General features: G+C 40.4%; 1 protein-coding gene across 1 annotated transcript in view; it reads left to right on the plus strand.

The window, feature by feature from the left end:
* The window catches only part of UNC5C (unc-5 netrin receptor C), a 233,213-nt gene that overhangs the window by 186,400 nt on the left and 31,944 nt on the right, over positions 1 to 14,869 (plus strand). Inside the window, exons 5-7 of the mRNA XM_027706581.1 lie at positions 273 to 453; positions 2,517 to 2,684; positions 3,865 to 4,029. Coding sequence (XP_027562382.1) covers positions 273 to 453; positions 2,517 to 2,684; positions 3,865 to 4,029 — 514 coding nt within the window. The remainder of the gene's footprint in view (positions 1 to 272; positions 454 to 2,516; positions 2,685 to 3,864; positions 4,030 to 14,869) is intronic.

The following is a 14,869-nucleotide window of genomic DNA, read 5'->3' on the forward strand; positions in this document are numbered from 1 at the left end:
TTTTTTTGGTGTAGCAAAGGAAATTATGCTTTATTAAAATAAAATGTAGCTTATATAAGTAAAAAAGGAAAAATAAGCATTGATGTCCTTGTGATTTCTTGCTAACTGTCTCTATTTTGTTTAATTCTGATTGCAGCAAGACAATAACACATATGTACATGTGAGAGCATGTGTACTTAAAAGCAATGTAATCATAGATACTGTGTCTGTCTAATTGTGGTGTGACTTGGTGCTGACTCACTACCTCCCCTCTGGCCCTTTGAAACCCCAAGGTGGAGTGGCTGAAAAATGAAGAGGTTATTGATCCCGTGGAAGACCGAAATTTTTACATCACAATTGATCACAACCTGATCATCAAGCAAGCCCGGCTTTCTGACACAGCCAATTACACCTGTGTTGCAAAAAACATTGTGGCCAAAAGGAAAAGCACCACAGCGACTGTGATTGTCTATGGTAAGTGGTACCTTGTCCCATTGCAAATGGATGGATGCACACTCAAAGCAAGAGGGGCGGGAGGGGGATGCAAAATGCGTGTATGCAACTCTAGTTGTGGTCAGTCTGGGCTGCCTGTACTGCCTGTTGACTTGCAGACATGTGCAGGGACTGCGGTCAGAGTTCATTACTGAAAATATCAGAAGTACAGATCTGATGGCTTGGCTTATTGGTGACAGGAAATGGTGACAGGAGGAACAGGCACTTACACACACAGCCAGCTACCTCATTGAAGAGCAGATGTTTTTTCCCCTTGCCATAATACATACCGGCTGGATACGGCAAGGAGCAACGAGGGCACATTCTCAACAGACGTGTCCAAGGCACTGCTTACTACCACCACAGTTCACATTCTTAGTGATACTTTTCAGAAAAAAGAGTGAAACTGATGGGAAGTTTGTGCTCCCAGATACTGGTAAGAGTGTCAGAGCTCATCAGAACCCTCCGTCTTCTTATATCAATTTAAATAAGCTTATTTTTGGTGTCTACTGCCAGAACATACCCTGACATCAGGGGCAAAGTAACAAAACATTCTGGGACTGCAGTTCAGAGGCACACAGCCTAGCTTAAAAATAAACGTTGGGGGAATACAAAGCATGGGCTAGCAGTATTCTGTGTCTGCATCCACAGTCCTGATACAACTGAGGCTGGTCGTGCTTTGGCTGTGGAGGGGCCAGATGAGATGCCCTTCTAGGGTCTCTTCCAGCCTGTGTTGCACTGCAGCTCTGCCCCACCAGGTTGAGCCTTTGCCCCTGCAGAGTTATTGCCCCAAATGCATCCCAGGTGGGGGTATCCACCAGAACAAAACCTGCTCTGATGATGTGCCAGCTGACTGAACTGGTGTTCCTTACAATCAGCTTAATTATAGGATAGACAAGTAGGAAAAAATCCCTATGATTATCCCTAATATTCATTTCATATTCAGGGTAGCAGTTAGATTTAATTGTAAGCAGTTGCTTCCTCAAAGTTACAATGGAGGCCTTTTAGTTCAGTTTTTATAGAAAACTGACTGAATTGAGTTGATTAGCAGTGGTTGTGATATTGAGGAATGGACCATGCAAGAGCTCCGTGTTTTGTAACTGTGATGAATGCAGAAACATAAAGATGTAGGCAACTCCTCCTCATACATATACAGAATTTTTTTCAACAGTGCATTCAAGAGACATGTGTAGGGGAGTAGCATTTTTATGGGTTTTGCTACCAGAGCTGCTTAAGGGTTGTATCATATCACAAACATTTGGGTTTAGAGAATCTGAGCAGTGAGTACGTTACGCATACACTGGCAGTCACATTCTTATGTAGAGCAGCATAGCTCCTTCTTCATCTATCTATCCATCTATCCCAGAAAATGAGGTGGGTGAAAAGGAGAGTCAGCATAAATATCTTTCCAGAGATAAATATCTTCCCAAAGTCAATTAAAAAAAATGCGTTTAGTGTTAGTTCACTCTGAACAGCTTAAATATCTGTTAGGGAAGTGCTGAGACATTCATATGCACCAGCTAGGTCCACAGAGGGATGAGTGAAGTTGTCCTGACATCCTGAAATCACCTTCTTCAAAGAAAGGAAGAGAAAATTATCAATACCTAATCAAAGCATGAGGGTGTCTCAGCACACATAGGTGATGGGTTCACCTGAGCATGAGCAGGAGTGCAGGTGGTCTCCCTTTGGAAAGTGCTGCAGCTTTCAGAGCGTAGGCTTCTGGCTGTTAGAGCTATGTGTGCCCTCTGAATCTGCAGGGATTTTGATCATACATGCTCCATTAGGAGCTTAAGGCTGAGTCAGATCAGTTTTCAGAGTAAGGTTGGTCACCCGCAAGTCCTAATAGTCATCAAATTGTGCTTTTCTTTTGGCATCAGCATTTCTTCAAATTTTTACAGTGACTTGTGGCATACATTTGGCATGTTAGATAGATGGGTTTTGTCTGTTCGGTGTTGCTTCTCATGCTATTCCCAGCCATCACTTTGGGCTGTGGACTGACCAAGCTGGCCTGATTATGGGATCATACTCTCCCTCTTGCTTTTCAGTGAACGGAGGCTGGTCTACCTGGACTGAGTGGTCAGTGTGTAACAGCCGATGCGGGAGAGGCTTCCAGAAGCGCACGAGGACCTGCACCAACCCTGCCCCACTCAACGGTGGTGCCTTCTGCGAGGGCCAGAGCGTTCAGAAAATAGCTTGCACCACTCTGTGTCCAGGTTCAGTATCAACAGCACACAGCCCTAGATAAATTGTTTGTCTGCCATCAGTCATTTCAGGAGAATACTATGAGTTACGAAAGCCTGCCTCTCGTTATTAATAAATCCAAAATTTCAGGGAATGAATATGAAATTGTATTACATAAGTAGATAAAATAGCGAGCACGTCATATCAAGCAGCGTGGGTTTCAGCCCTACTTTTGCATGCTGCTTACACTGGTGTCTCAGCCCTCATAATTCAGGGGATTTGGGGAACATTCAGAGTTTCAAATTGTAGGAGATAATGGTTGAAAGCTCTGGAAAAGGATTGGAATTTGAATATAGAAAGGAACTGTGATGTAAATATATTTGCAATGTCTGTTCAGTCCAGCTGTCTCAGCAACTGAAGCATCTGGGATGTGGATGTTAAATTTGAGGCACATGTTTACCTGACTTCAAATACAAAGACATTTATTCTGGAAAGAGATGTGTATCCATACCTTTAAAAGGTATTTAACTGTAAACTTCTGAAAAATACAAAATTGCTTCAGGACATACCAGGTAGTTGGTACTTATCTGTGACAAAGTTCTGCCCCTGTTGTCCGGTGCTTTTCTGCTTCTACAGACCCACTCAAATCAATGTCAGTAAGGTCATCTTCAGCTTGTTAAGTTTGGCCATCCAACTCTGTCACAAGAACAATTTCATATTTTGTTCTTCACCTGTTCGATTTAGTGCTTTTGAAAGTCATTTGCAGGATGTTGAAAGTCACTAAACACATTCCTGATTCTGCTCATGTGAAATAGCTTGGTACCTCTAGATATTTCTTTTAATAGGGAGTATTTAACATTAAATATCTTCCTACTAAAGAAGAATTTTTGGACCAATTTAATCTCTGTGTTAAAAAATACCAAAAACAAAATAAAATCACAGATTCCTGAGTTGTTGCTTGTACACTTTGAACACAGATAAACTAGTTAGAAGTTCATATAAAGGGGAAGACCAGAAATGGGGTCAGGGCAGAGAGAAAGGAGAAGTGGGGGTGAATGTGTATTTACATGACAGAGAAGAGCAGGCTGATGATCCCTCTGCCTTGCCAGAGATGGCCAGGAGTTGCAGGCCGGCTTATGCCAATGTGTGCATCGCTCTTGCTTGGTCTCACTTCTGTGTACACCCTAACAAGTTGTTCTTTTCTCGTGTCAGTGGATGGCAAGTGGACATCCTGGAGCAAGTGGTCCACCTGTGGCACGGAGTGTACTCACTGGCGCCGGAGGGAGTGCACGGCCCCAGCACCAAAGAACGGGGGGAAGGACTGTGAGGGGCTGGTGCTGCAGTCCAAGAACTGCACTGACGGGCTCTGCATGCAGGGTAAGTGCCACTGTGACCTCTCTGGGATCTGGGATGTATATGGCCACAGCAAAACTGGAAATAGCTGCAGAACAGCATCAATGACCTGAAGTCACAGAATCATTTGTAAAAGAAGTGAGTTAATCCAGTTCTTACCACTCTGGGCAACCCACTCTTTTTGCCTGAAGATGAATGTAATGCTGTCTGAGGTATATGAAGTTGAACAGTGAAGAATTAGAAAGAGTCATAACAGAGCTTTCTCTCCCCTGGCCTTCCCACCAAACAGTCTTCCTCTCTATACGGACGCGGCATCTGTCCAGAGAAGTTTGGCAGTGACTCTTACAGCAGTGTAAATGGAAAAAAGAGCATTTAGGGTAAAGTCAGCATTTTTAAAGAGTAAACTTGACCAAGCAGATCAGCTTGTGGCTTCTTAATATCAGGAATGGTGGATGCACGTGTTTCTACGTATAATAGTTATGCGCTTTTTTGGATTTTGGGTGCCCTGTGGTAGAAGGAGGTAGGCTGTATCTAGGCAGTGCCAGTGCAAACTTCATGTATAGTCATCATCATGGTGCAGCCTCGTGAAGATCAGCTGTAGCACTGAAGTCTATTCTGCCTGCACCTGTTTATGCCATGGTCCTGCCTTTGTGATTAATAGGAGAGAGAAGTAAAAAAAAAAGCAGGTTTTAAGTGTGATTCTGACATACACTGATGAACAATTAGTCTGCTCTGCACCCCATCCCTTCTCAAAAATGAGATCTTCTTTGGGCTGTTGGTGCATCAAGACTCCCTTTCACATTTCATTAGCACAATATCCTGAGTCAAAATCATCACATACACATCTCTCCTGTTCCTTTATCCCATCTTGCTACAGTATTTCTCTGTCGAGCGTCAGCTCTCTGTTATCCAAAGAGTCATGGCTGTAACTATTCAATATCTATGTGTCCAGATCATAAAATGCTTTGGGTTCTCTCATAAAAAAGGAGTTGAGAATTTTTATTCTCTGAGGCAGGTTACTTTTGACTGAAATAGTCACAATGACAGAAAAGTGACACTACTAGCTAATACATAGGTCTGCCCCTTGAATAATTACTATATAAGATGGCTACTATGCTGGCAGTGATCTCTGAGCTACCCTATTGGCACAGCATGGCCTCTTGCTCTGGGATTTCCCAGAGTTACAAATAGCTTCCTCAGTGTGGCTCATACAAATACTTCTATGATGTTAAAAACTATTAGTCAATGTCAGCAGCCTATGAAGCTGTAATGCCTCAAAAAATCTCTTTTTATGGGGAAAATGGAAAGGTGAAATTTAGAGCTCCTCTCTTTTGCATTTCTAAAGATAGAAAAAAAAATAAAAATCCATCCATGTCTTACTGTATAACACTTTTATTGTGGGGAAGCTAGCATACCCCTAACTCCAGCACTGTTAATAAGTCATTATGGTAAATTAGGAAGAAAAGATACATTTCCCTATACAGAAGAGCTCTTCACTATCAGATTATATTTAGACAGGTGTATGTCATCTTTGTGTGTGTGCATAAAGAGAGCCATTTAAGCAGAAGTCTTGTGAAAAAGTAGATATAATAGTACAGCAGAATAAAAGCCCTGTAGGGATCTCGTTTATCTGTTGATGGTATATTGCATTTTATTTGTGAAAGTGGATGCTGAGTATAAAGCAGAGGTCTTCAGCAGGAGAGAGGGTGAAACTGTTGTGAATCCTATTCTGCTTCATATATATGTATATAAAAACGATAATGAAAAATATGCAGTCACATAATGACCTGCTTAGCTCCAGGGGCTGTGGTAATCCTTCAGCGTTGGAATTTAATGTCAGTGTTTTAATGGTGTCTTTATACTCACGGGGTTTCATATACCTGTAAAACTTACAGTCCTGCTCCCCGATCCATCACTGCTGAGAAGATTGATTTGCCGTACTTGGTGGCAATGTGCCTGCTGCTCTCTCTCTCTCCCCCCTCCCCTCTTTTTCTTTATTTCTCCTTCTCAGTTTATGCACAATCAATCTGAACACTTACATTTTTGCCCAGGTGGATTTAGGTTTATAGAAAGTCTGCCTGCTGAGCCAGGAAGACACACAGGACTCCTTTCATTTCTAAAACAACATGCCTCTTTCCATAGTATTTGAGGCTTTTGGGGACTGGCCAGGAACTGACATTTCTCCTAGCCTGGGAACCTGTGGATCCACAGCAGACTTTTCCAATGCCTTCATGCCACAGGGTCTGGCATGGCACCATGGAGGAAGCTACAGCCACCTTTTTTTCTGTGGCCATAGCCCTCAGTGAGATGTGTTGGCCAGCTGCTTACCTGCCCCATAGTCAAATCCTGTTCCTAGATGCCCTGGTGCTGCCTCCTGACTGTCAGTCTTTAGTGAGAGCTTGAAGGTTGACACGGGGGGTGTAGTTGGGGTCAAAGAATTAGTAGACAGACCCTCTTACAAGGAGTCAGTAGCCTGTTGCTTTGACAAAAACTCACTTGTAAATATATACCTTTATATAGCTGCACGTAAAAGATATGCTGGAAAATGCTGGATTGAATGAGTCTAATTTACAAGCCCTTTCTCTTCCAGTCTATTATTCACTTCAGTAGCATCAGCTGGATAGATCAATAAGCTCTTTCATCAGACTGCTCCTGCTCCAGCAAAGAGCAGAAGTCTGCACGACTATTGATTTCTGTGGGGATAAAAACTGTGGAGCTTTCTCCATCCCTTGTAATTATAGTATTTTACACCCAAAGCTGTAGTTTGTGCTTACCACTAACTGTGGCATTTCTCATGCAACTCGGTTGTCACATTTATTCAGACTAATGATCTTGCTAGTATACACATACACTCCCTTATCCAGTAGTTAGTATTTTTCTGTTAACATGAAGGGATGAGTAGTCGTTAAACTAGAGAGCCTGCAGAGACACAGCAGGCTGAATTGAAAAGGAAAAGCAGATTTAGTGAATATTGAGGGTGGTCATTGCTATTTTAAGTTTCCAAATACACAATATTGCCTAGCAGGTCCATTATAACAATTCCATAATTCCCATAATAGCATTAATGTGATCTTCTGGAACAAAATATGCTGTAGATGTAAGAAGAATTGGCTGGTTACCACCCACAGTAGTTGCATTATTGCCTCCATAGTTGCATTATTTCCCATTTGATATACGAGTTCCTTCAGTGCAAGGAACAACACTTTTAAAGGCATGCACTGCATCTCACAGGGGATTGCTATAAACTGAAGCACTGCAATTAGCCCTTCACTCATCCCACCTAATGACTTTGGTGGGTGTTCTGTGTAAAGAATAAGAAAGCAAAGCGTTCCCCTGCTGGCTCAAACTTCAGCACAATTAGTTCCCTTCACTAGGTCACAAATATTTTTAAAGCAACATACAAGTGGAAGTATTTGGCTGGACTCAGTCTGGAATGACTGCTAGATCATTTGTGTGGTACAAAGCAGATGCTGCAAGTCCATGGCAGGCCAAGCTCTGCTTTGCATTATGTGTAAAATGCTGCTGGTAGTCAGGAAGAGGTGGACCCTATGGGAAGACTTAGCTGTACTGCATCTTTATGTTGAAGGCTTATTACCTGAGTTGTGACATGCAGCTGTCATGCTCAGAGCCTGTCACCTATATCTTCTCTGTTGAGGATCTGAAGTGAAAGTGTTCAGATCTATATTGTCCCTGTCCTGAATGAATAAGTACAGCAAGTCCGTAGGTGTGAGGTTGGTGCCCGCTGGGCTTTTGGTCTTTTGTAAAAACCTTGCCTGGGATGTGTAGGGTTGGCACTAGCACAGTCAGGAAGATAACCAGTGCCCCTTTTTCAGCTCACTCTTGGCTTTAGTCGACCGCTGTGGCTTTTCATAAAAGGCTGGCTAAGTTGTGCTTTCAGTTTTTTCCAAAACACAGGGCTAGCTGTCCTTTAGCAACAAGCAAGATAATAGTGAAGCACATATTGTTCCTTGAGGACTATGGATTATAAAGTTACATAAATAGTATTGTTTCTTTGTGTAGTAAAATTGTTTATTTTATAGTGTCATAATATGGAATAAAGATCCATCATTGAATAGGGCCAGAAAGAAACTCGCACTTGTGAATCATTGCTGAGTGTCATCAGATCCAGTATGGACTTTGTTGCTTGAGCATGAAAAGACTGAGATGTGCTATTGTCATTTAAAGAATGGAAGAAAAGATTCAAAACATCTTCATCTGTTGTTAATCTGGACTAACACTTGGATCACTTTGGTGATCACTTTCTCTCCCTGCATGTAGCTTAACTACTTGGAAACTCAAATAGCAGATGTGCCACTTGAGAAAAAGATGCCTATACCATGGTGAAGATGTTATTATCAGCCTAATAATTCCATTCCTTTTAAAAAAAGGCTTCCTTCTAGTCAAGAGTGAATTGATGTGAAATGGTGACGGCAAATCTGTATTTGCTGAGCACTCTGAAATCCTTGTCTGAAAGGCAGTATGAAGTTCATAAGGTTCCCTCTTGCAATGATAGTGCCTAAGCGTGTGAAAAAGATGCAGTTTATCCTGCTCTTGTGTGAAATGGCTAAATGCTGCACTTTTTCCAGTCTCATCTCTGTTTATATACAGATCTTGAGTGGAAGGCAAGGTTACCCTGATACTACCATCTCTTTCTTCCCAAAACATAAATATTCTGCACATGCCTTGCTTGTTTAATGTAACATGTCAGAACCTCTGATGGAATAAGTATTCGTTTCCCTTTTTGGCTTGATTTGAAAGCAGACATTCAGGGAAGAATTACAGGGCAGAGCAGCTTGATCGGGACCACAGGTCCACCAGAGCAGATTAGTATGCAAAGAGCAGGGGGATGTTTTCCAGACTCCAGAAGGCAAGCAGAATTCTCTCAAGGGAGACTGCAACAGAAGCCCATGTGTGCAGAGGAATGAAATAAAACCTTTTATTAAGAGCATATTGGTCAAGAGAGAACTTCTAATACGTTCAGTCTGTCAGCATAATGATATAGCCACCTGCCTGTTTTGCCCTTGCAGGGGCTGCTCATTCCTTTGAAGAAGGCATCTCATTTGTTCCTAGAAGAAGTTTTCTGTAATATTGTTGTTTGATATGAGTAAAGAGATGTGTTATTCTGTTTTCAACCCAACTACTATGTAATGGTGTAGCAGCCAAGGGAATTTATGCACACATCTCAGAGTCATGACTCATCTCTTTTATTATAGCAACATGAGAAATCCCCAGTTGAGAAGCATCCACGCTCCAGTGGGCCCTCTGCAACTGAGAGCTCTTGCCTAGAAAACCAACTGCTCAAAGCAGATAGAAGTGTTGAGAGAAAATAGAAGAGCAGAGCCACAGGCAGAACCCAAGGCACTGAAATCACTGTGTCTTCACCCCAGTCAGTTTAGAAAGAGCCACCTCCACATTATTTTTAATGAAAGACAAGTGCTGTAGGATCTCTAGGCTGTTTTCAAAAATCTGAACTAATCAAAAATATTATAGCCATGCAGAGAGAAGGAAAAAAAGCAACCTTGTCCATCTACACTTTTCATTCTTCTTAATTTTCTTAGGCTTTCTTTTATTCTTCCTGTTCCCCTGCACGTTAAGAAACTCAAAATGTTACCGAGATAGATGAAAGGAAAATGTAAATCTTATGATGAAGTCTAACTGATACATTATTTTAATTGTAGAAGAAAACCACCCCATGCAGTGACAATGATGTATGTTTATATTTTCCTTATCGTATACGAAGGTGTGTATATTTCATGATTTTTGCTTTCCTGTCAGGGTGTCAGGCAGAGCAAAGTTACATGAGTTTTCCAAGGCTCATCAAGGAGTAAGTAAAAGGATCAGAAGTAAAACTCAGTGCTCTCTATTTCTATATCTGGACTAACAAAATTATTGGCAGCATCCTTAAATGAAAAGTTATGCTGGGGAAGGAAGTTTCTATAGTTTGAGAAACAAACATAGAGCTGATCAGCTGATTCTGCAGTCTCTGGGATTTTTAAGGTTATAAACTGGGGAATGCAAGTTACCTTACGTGTGAGCTTACAAACCTGCCAAAGATTTTGATACCTGTTCTGTGTGGATAACTCATGCTTTCCATAAGCCTTTTTTTCCAGCATTCCCCTCTCCTGCATCCTCTTCCAACCGTCCCTTCACTCAACTAGCTGTTTGCCATATGTCCTCTCTTCAGTGCTGCCCCATGTCCTTATTTCAGCTCTTGTCCAGCTACTACTGCAAAACAAAGTGAATCCCAGGAAGTCAATTTAGCGTTCAGTCATTGCAAGAGTGAAATTTGCAAATACACAATCTAGCAAATTGCCATGCTAGGCACGTGTTTACTTTTGCTGTCAAACATTCATAACAAACCCAGTGTTAAGGTCCTGTGCTTCTAAGATACTAAAGACATAAGATTTAACCAAAAGGTCAAAGTCCTTAACTGCAAAAGATTGCATAATGTCAAACTTGGATATTCTAATCCACATGAAATTTTAGCAACAAGTTATCCTTCTCTTTCAACTTCCCCCACTCCCATATAGATGACATGCGTGTTTAAACTCAGGCAAGACCTTTCTAACAATATTAACAAAATGTCAGGATCTAATATAAAATGAAAACATAATTGCAGTCTTAATTATAGAATATCATAAACTCCATTCAAGGAGAGAACAAGAGAGTCTCCCCATTTAACTTACCCACTCAGGAAAGATCTGAGATAATACCCAAGTAAATAAAGAGTCACAAAACCTCAAGCTCCCTATTTATTAGCCCACTTTGAACATGCCAATAATTAGTCCTTCAGAAAGAAAATAAATTGCAGTGCATTATCTCTGGGATGTCTGATATCATATCTGACCTTCAGCATCGTTACTGCAGATGTGAAGGTCTTTCTTTAGAACAGAAAATATAAGAAGGAGCTGGGCACATTGTGTCTAAAAGGTTTTTGCAGCTCCACAAATTTTGTTGGTTTGTTTTTTTTTGTTTTTTAAATTTTTTAACTACCCCAAGAAAAGGTGTAACATATCATATCTTCTTGTTTTCCTGGGAAATAGCAAGGAGGAGAAACGATTAACAGCAATTACAAGTCATATATTACTGTTAATATTTCTCCTATGGTAAATCTACATTAGCAACACGTTAGGTGAACATGAAGCCTTGGCACTAAGCAGTCAGAATATGGGGTTTACTCTAAGGTTGCTCTTGTACCATTAACTCTGCCCCTTTGTAGAAAACAGAGTACTGGAAACATGTGCAGCCTCTGGACAGTAGGACTTGCACAAAGCAGTTTAAAACTCCTGAATGTCAAATTAAATCCCTAAATTCCTTCTCCTAAGATGGAAATATGTGGCTGTTTGTCCATCATAGATGGACTTGGTGGAAGCCTGTAGCATTGCAATGCATCTGAATGAACATTTTGAAAGCCCTTGAAAGTCTTTTTTGAAAGCTTTAAATCTTTGCACACTGTATTGATCATCTAAAATTTCCTTTAAAAATAGTGAAGAAACTCAAGCAAGCTACTGATAGCTGTAGGATTGCTGAGAGGTGATGGTGAACGAGGTAAGGCAGAAGGAGGCAGAAGATGGAAACAGGGTTAGTAGTGCAAGGTCACAGCCACAGTCACAGGACTGCAAACACTGCATGGGCATATGACTTTTTTCTTCTTTGTTTCAAAAACCTCTTTTTATAGTGGAATTCAGAATGTAGAATTGATGAGTGTCTGTTCTCATGAATGCAAAAAAATCTGAAATTGAGCTGGCTTTGAATTAAGAATGGCATTTTAAAGGAAAAGGGAGATAAGGTGAATTCCTAGAATCTGGAATTTGGAAACAGTAATATATACTTTTTTTTTAACTCATTAAGTTCAATTGAACTAAAAAATCAACAACAAAAAAATTATTAGGATCCTTAACCCAATTTTATTCAAACTTCTCAGGATAATTTCTGATACTGAGACTGATTATAGAAAATTTCAGCAAAATCCAAGTATTTTAAATAAAATTCTGAGCTACTGGAGCTAGGCAAAAGAGGAGGCTAATTGAATTAATGCGGAAAGAAGACATCATCTTGGGAATTAAGAACAGAAGCAATTGGGTGCATGTTATTTGGGACTGGTATGGAAAAAATTACCAGCTTGATGGCTTTGAGTTATTAAATACTGGAATTCATCTGATGTATATATATCACAGCAAAACAAAGGGTTGTTTTAGTAAACTCTCATGTCACAATGTATACACCACACACCTACTTTAAATGCTCTAAGAACAGCTTCCTTCAAATTTTAGGCATCTACGTGTGAGAATTAGTCTCTGTTTATCTATCTATCATAGCTCGGTGGTTCAGAGCCTGTTGCCAGCAAGAGCTTATTCCTACTTCAGTGTCGCTACACTGGATAAACCCATCAAAGCAGATAAAGAAAGGCAGCAGTTGAATGCCTTTGTGCCTTCTTCTTTTCTCATAGGTGATTTAAGGGCATTGACTTTGGAGCCAAAAGGGGGGAGAGTGCTGTAACAACGTATTATGCTCAACCTGTTGAGTTCTTTGCAACAGGATGTTACTGAGACATGTCATGTGGCTAGGCTTTCAGAAAGGCCATGGAATTACGTGACCTCAACTCTTTCTGAAACTGCTACAGAGAGGGTAGAGAGAGTTTATAGATTAGAAGCAAGTGGTGCCAGATTAAAAAAATGATTCATTGAAGAAACTAGCATTTATGGTGTGCTTTATGCAATCTTCACTTTATTAACTGAAAGTGCATGTCTCCAGTTCTCTCTGATCTTGATACAGTCTCAAACTATGTATCATTAACTGTTACCTCAGCTAATGGTATGAAACTATTTCTTTGCAGGATAATTATAAATATTTTTGAAAATATGACCCAAATTGTATAAGCCCTAGTAAATAATTGCCCAGAAAGATCATCTTCAGCTTGATGATCTGTCTTGCCTAGGTAGCTGCTGAAAAGAAGAAAAATAGATAGGGAAAATACAGATTAAAAACTGGGTTTTTTTCTTTGTCTCTTATGTGAATATTTTATTTTCTGCAAGTAACAGGGTAAAACCTTTTCATAATCTGATCAATTCACTTCAAAGTTGGTATCCATTAATACAAATTCAGCATGACTAGAAAGCTAGCAAAGTCTATTAAGGACCAAAAAAGGGATCCAGTTATGAAGTTCCCTCTGCATGAAGCCATGACCTAGTGTTCTATACTTAAGGGATAAAAGTTGTCTTTAAAATATGCACATTTGCAGGCCTAGGCAGTTATATGCCCATGGCTCTCTAGGTAATATCAAACGTGATTTCAGAATTCCCATGTCATGATACTGAGTTCCCAGGCTGAGCACCATGTGTGTGTATATATGCCCATGAATATGCTGAGGAGAAGATTCTTCCCCAGTGGAAGAAAGAGAGCTTAGAAAAGTTGTTTTGGTGACTCTTTGGTGACTCTCTGTGAAATGTCAATCCAAAGGGAGTCAGTGTGATAATTTCTGCACAATTATCTTTCATAGGTCTGAGATTCTCTTTTCCCAAATGCTTTATTTTACCTCAACTTGCCAAGTTGAGTTTATTATGAGAAGGTTTATCCACTCCTCTCAAAGAAAATTGCAGCAGATGAACTCATGCTATAGAAAGGATGAGCCTGCTTGTTTGTCAAAGCTAACCCTGAAAGCAGATGAATCCACACAGGGCCATTCAGCAACAGAGACCTACTGTTGTGTCTCCTGTGGCCTCTGGCACAAATGTATTTCCAGGACGCCAGAACAAGACACGTGGGACCAGAATGCTCAGGCTAGACTTCCAGTGTTTGGGGATCATCTGCCTTCACAAGCTGCACCAAACTAATTAAATGAGCTTCGCAATCTACTTAGCTAAATGGTCACAATTTCCCAAATCAGTGCCAAGTGTAACTGATGCTTAAATTGAGTTAAACTAAATTGATAAAAAGCCTGCTGAAGTCTTTTCCATATACCAACCTTGGGTTGGTTTATTTTTCCAGTACAATCTGACATATTCACCCTTCTTCACTTTTCTCCGGTGTGCATCATTATAAAGGTGCTTAAATTGCTCTTCTTGTGATTTCTAGAAAATAGGCAACGTCTACATAAAGCACCTTTGTAATGATGCATCTGCATTTGTACAAAGGATTTGTGCCAGCGTAATTAATTTAGTTAAAAAAAGCCCACCTTAAACACTTAACAGAAGCACTTCCACAGGGACGATAAATGTATTTTCAAACCTAAATTGGAATATAAAGTAGAATGCATAGAGAAACATCAACTTAACTAAAGGCTTTTTAATGAATGCATTTACCATGCAATTACAGTGGTTCAATTTTTGTGTGTTAACCTGAGCCTCCCACTGACTCTCCAGATAGGGGAGGTACTTGTACAATGAGGGAAACAAATACTCACTTTTGGTAAGCCTCCCACTTTGAGAGCCTCAAACAGTAGGCACTATGCAAGCATGAAGTATGATTATTACTATTTTACTCATTCACCAGTAAGTTACACAACAAAACAGCAGAACTGCCTTTGAAAATATACATTTCCCAATGAACTGTAGGAAGAAGCTTAAATTACTTTTCTCAAAGAAAGTAGCTCACTGTGAAACCAGCTGTTCTGAGTATGAGCCAGCAGCCTCAGCAGGCTCTTCCTAGAGTCAAACCCACCAGCACCTTTCTAAATTCGTCGTTAAAAATGTTGATCATCCTGGTAGAAGTCCCTTAGGTATTTGCCAAGCAGTGCTTAATACAAGAAAGGGGAAAAAAAGATAAAAATACACAAGAAAAAGATCTCTTTTCACTGCAATTACTTTGAAGAGAGGAGGGAAGTCATTCTTCATTATTTCAGTTACTTATCCCATCAGGTTTGTGT

Source organism: Neopelma chrysocephalum, unplaced genomic scaffold (genome assembly GCF_003984885.1).
Source record: "Neopelma chrysocephalum unplaced genomic scaffold, ASM398488v2 Primary Assembly neopelma1_382, whole genome shotgun sequence".
In the NCBI taxonomy this organism is placed as follows: Eukaryota; Metazoa; Chordata; class Aves; order Passeriformes; family Pipridae; genus Neopelma; species Neopelma chrysocephalum.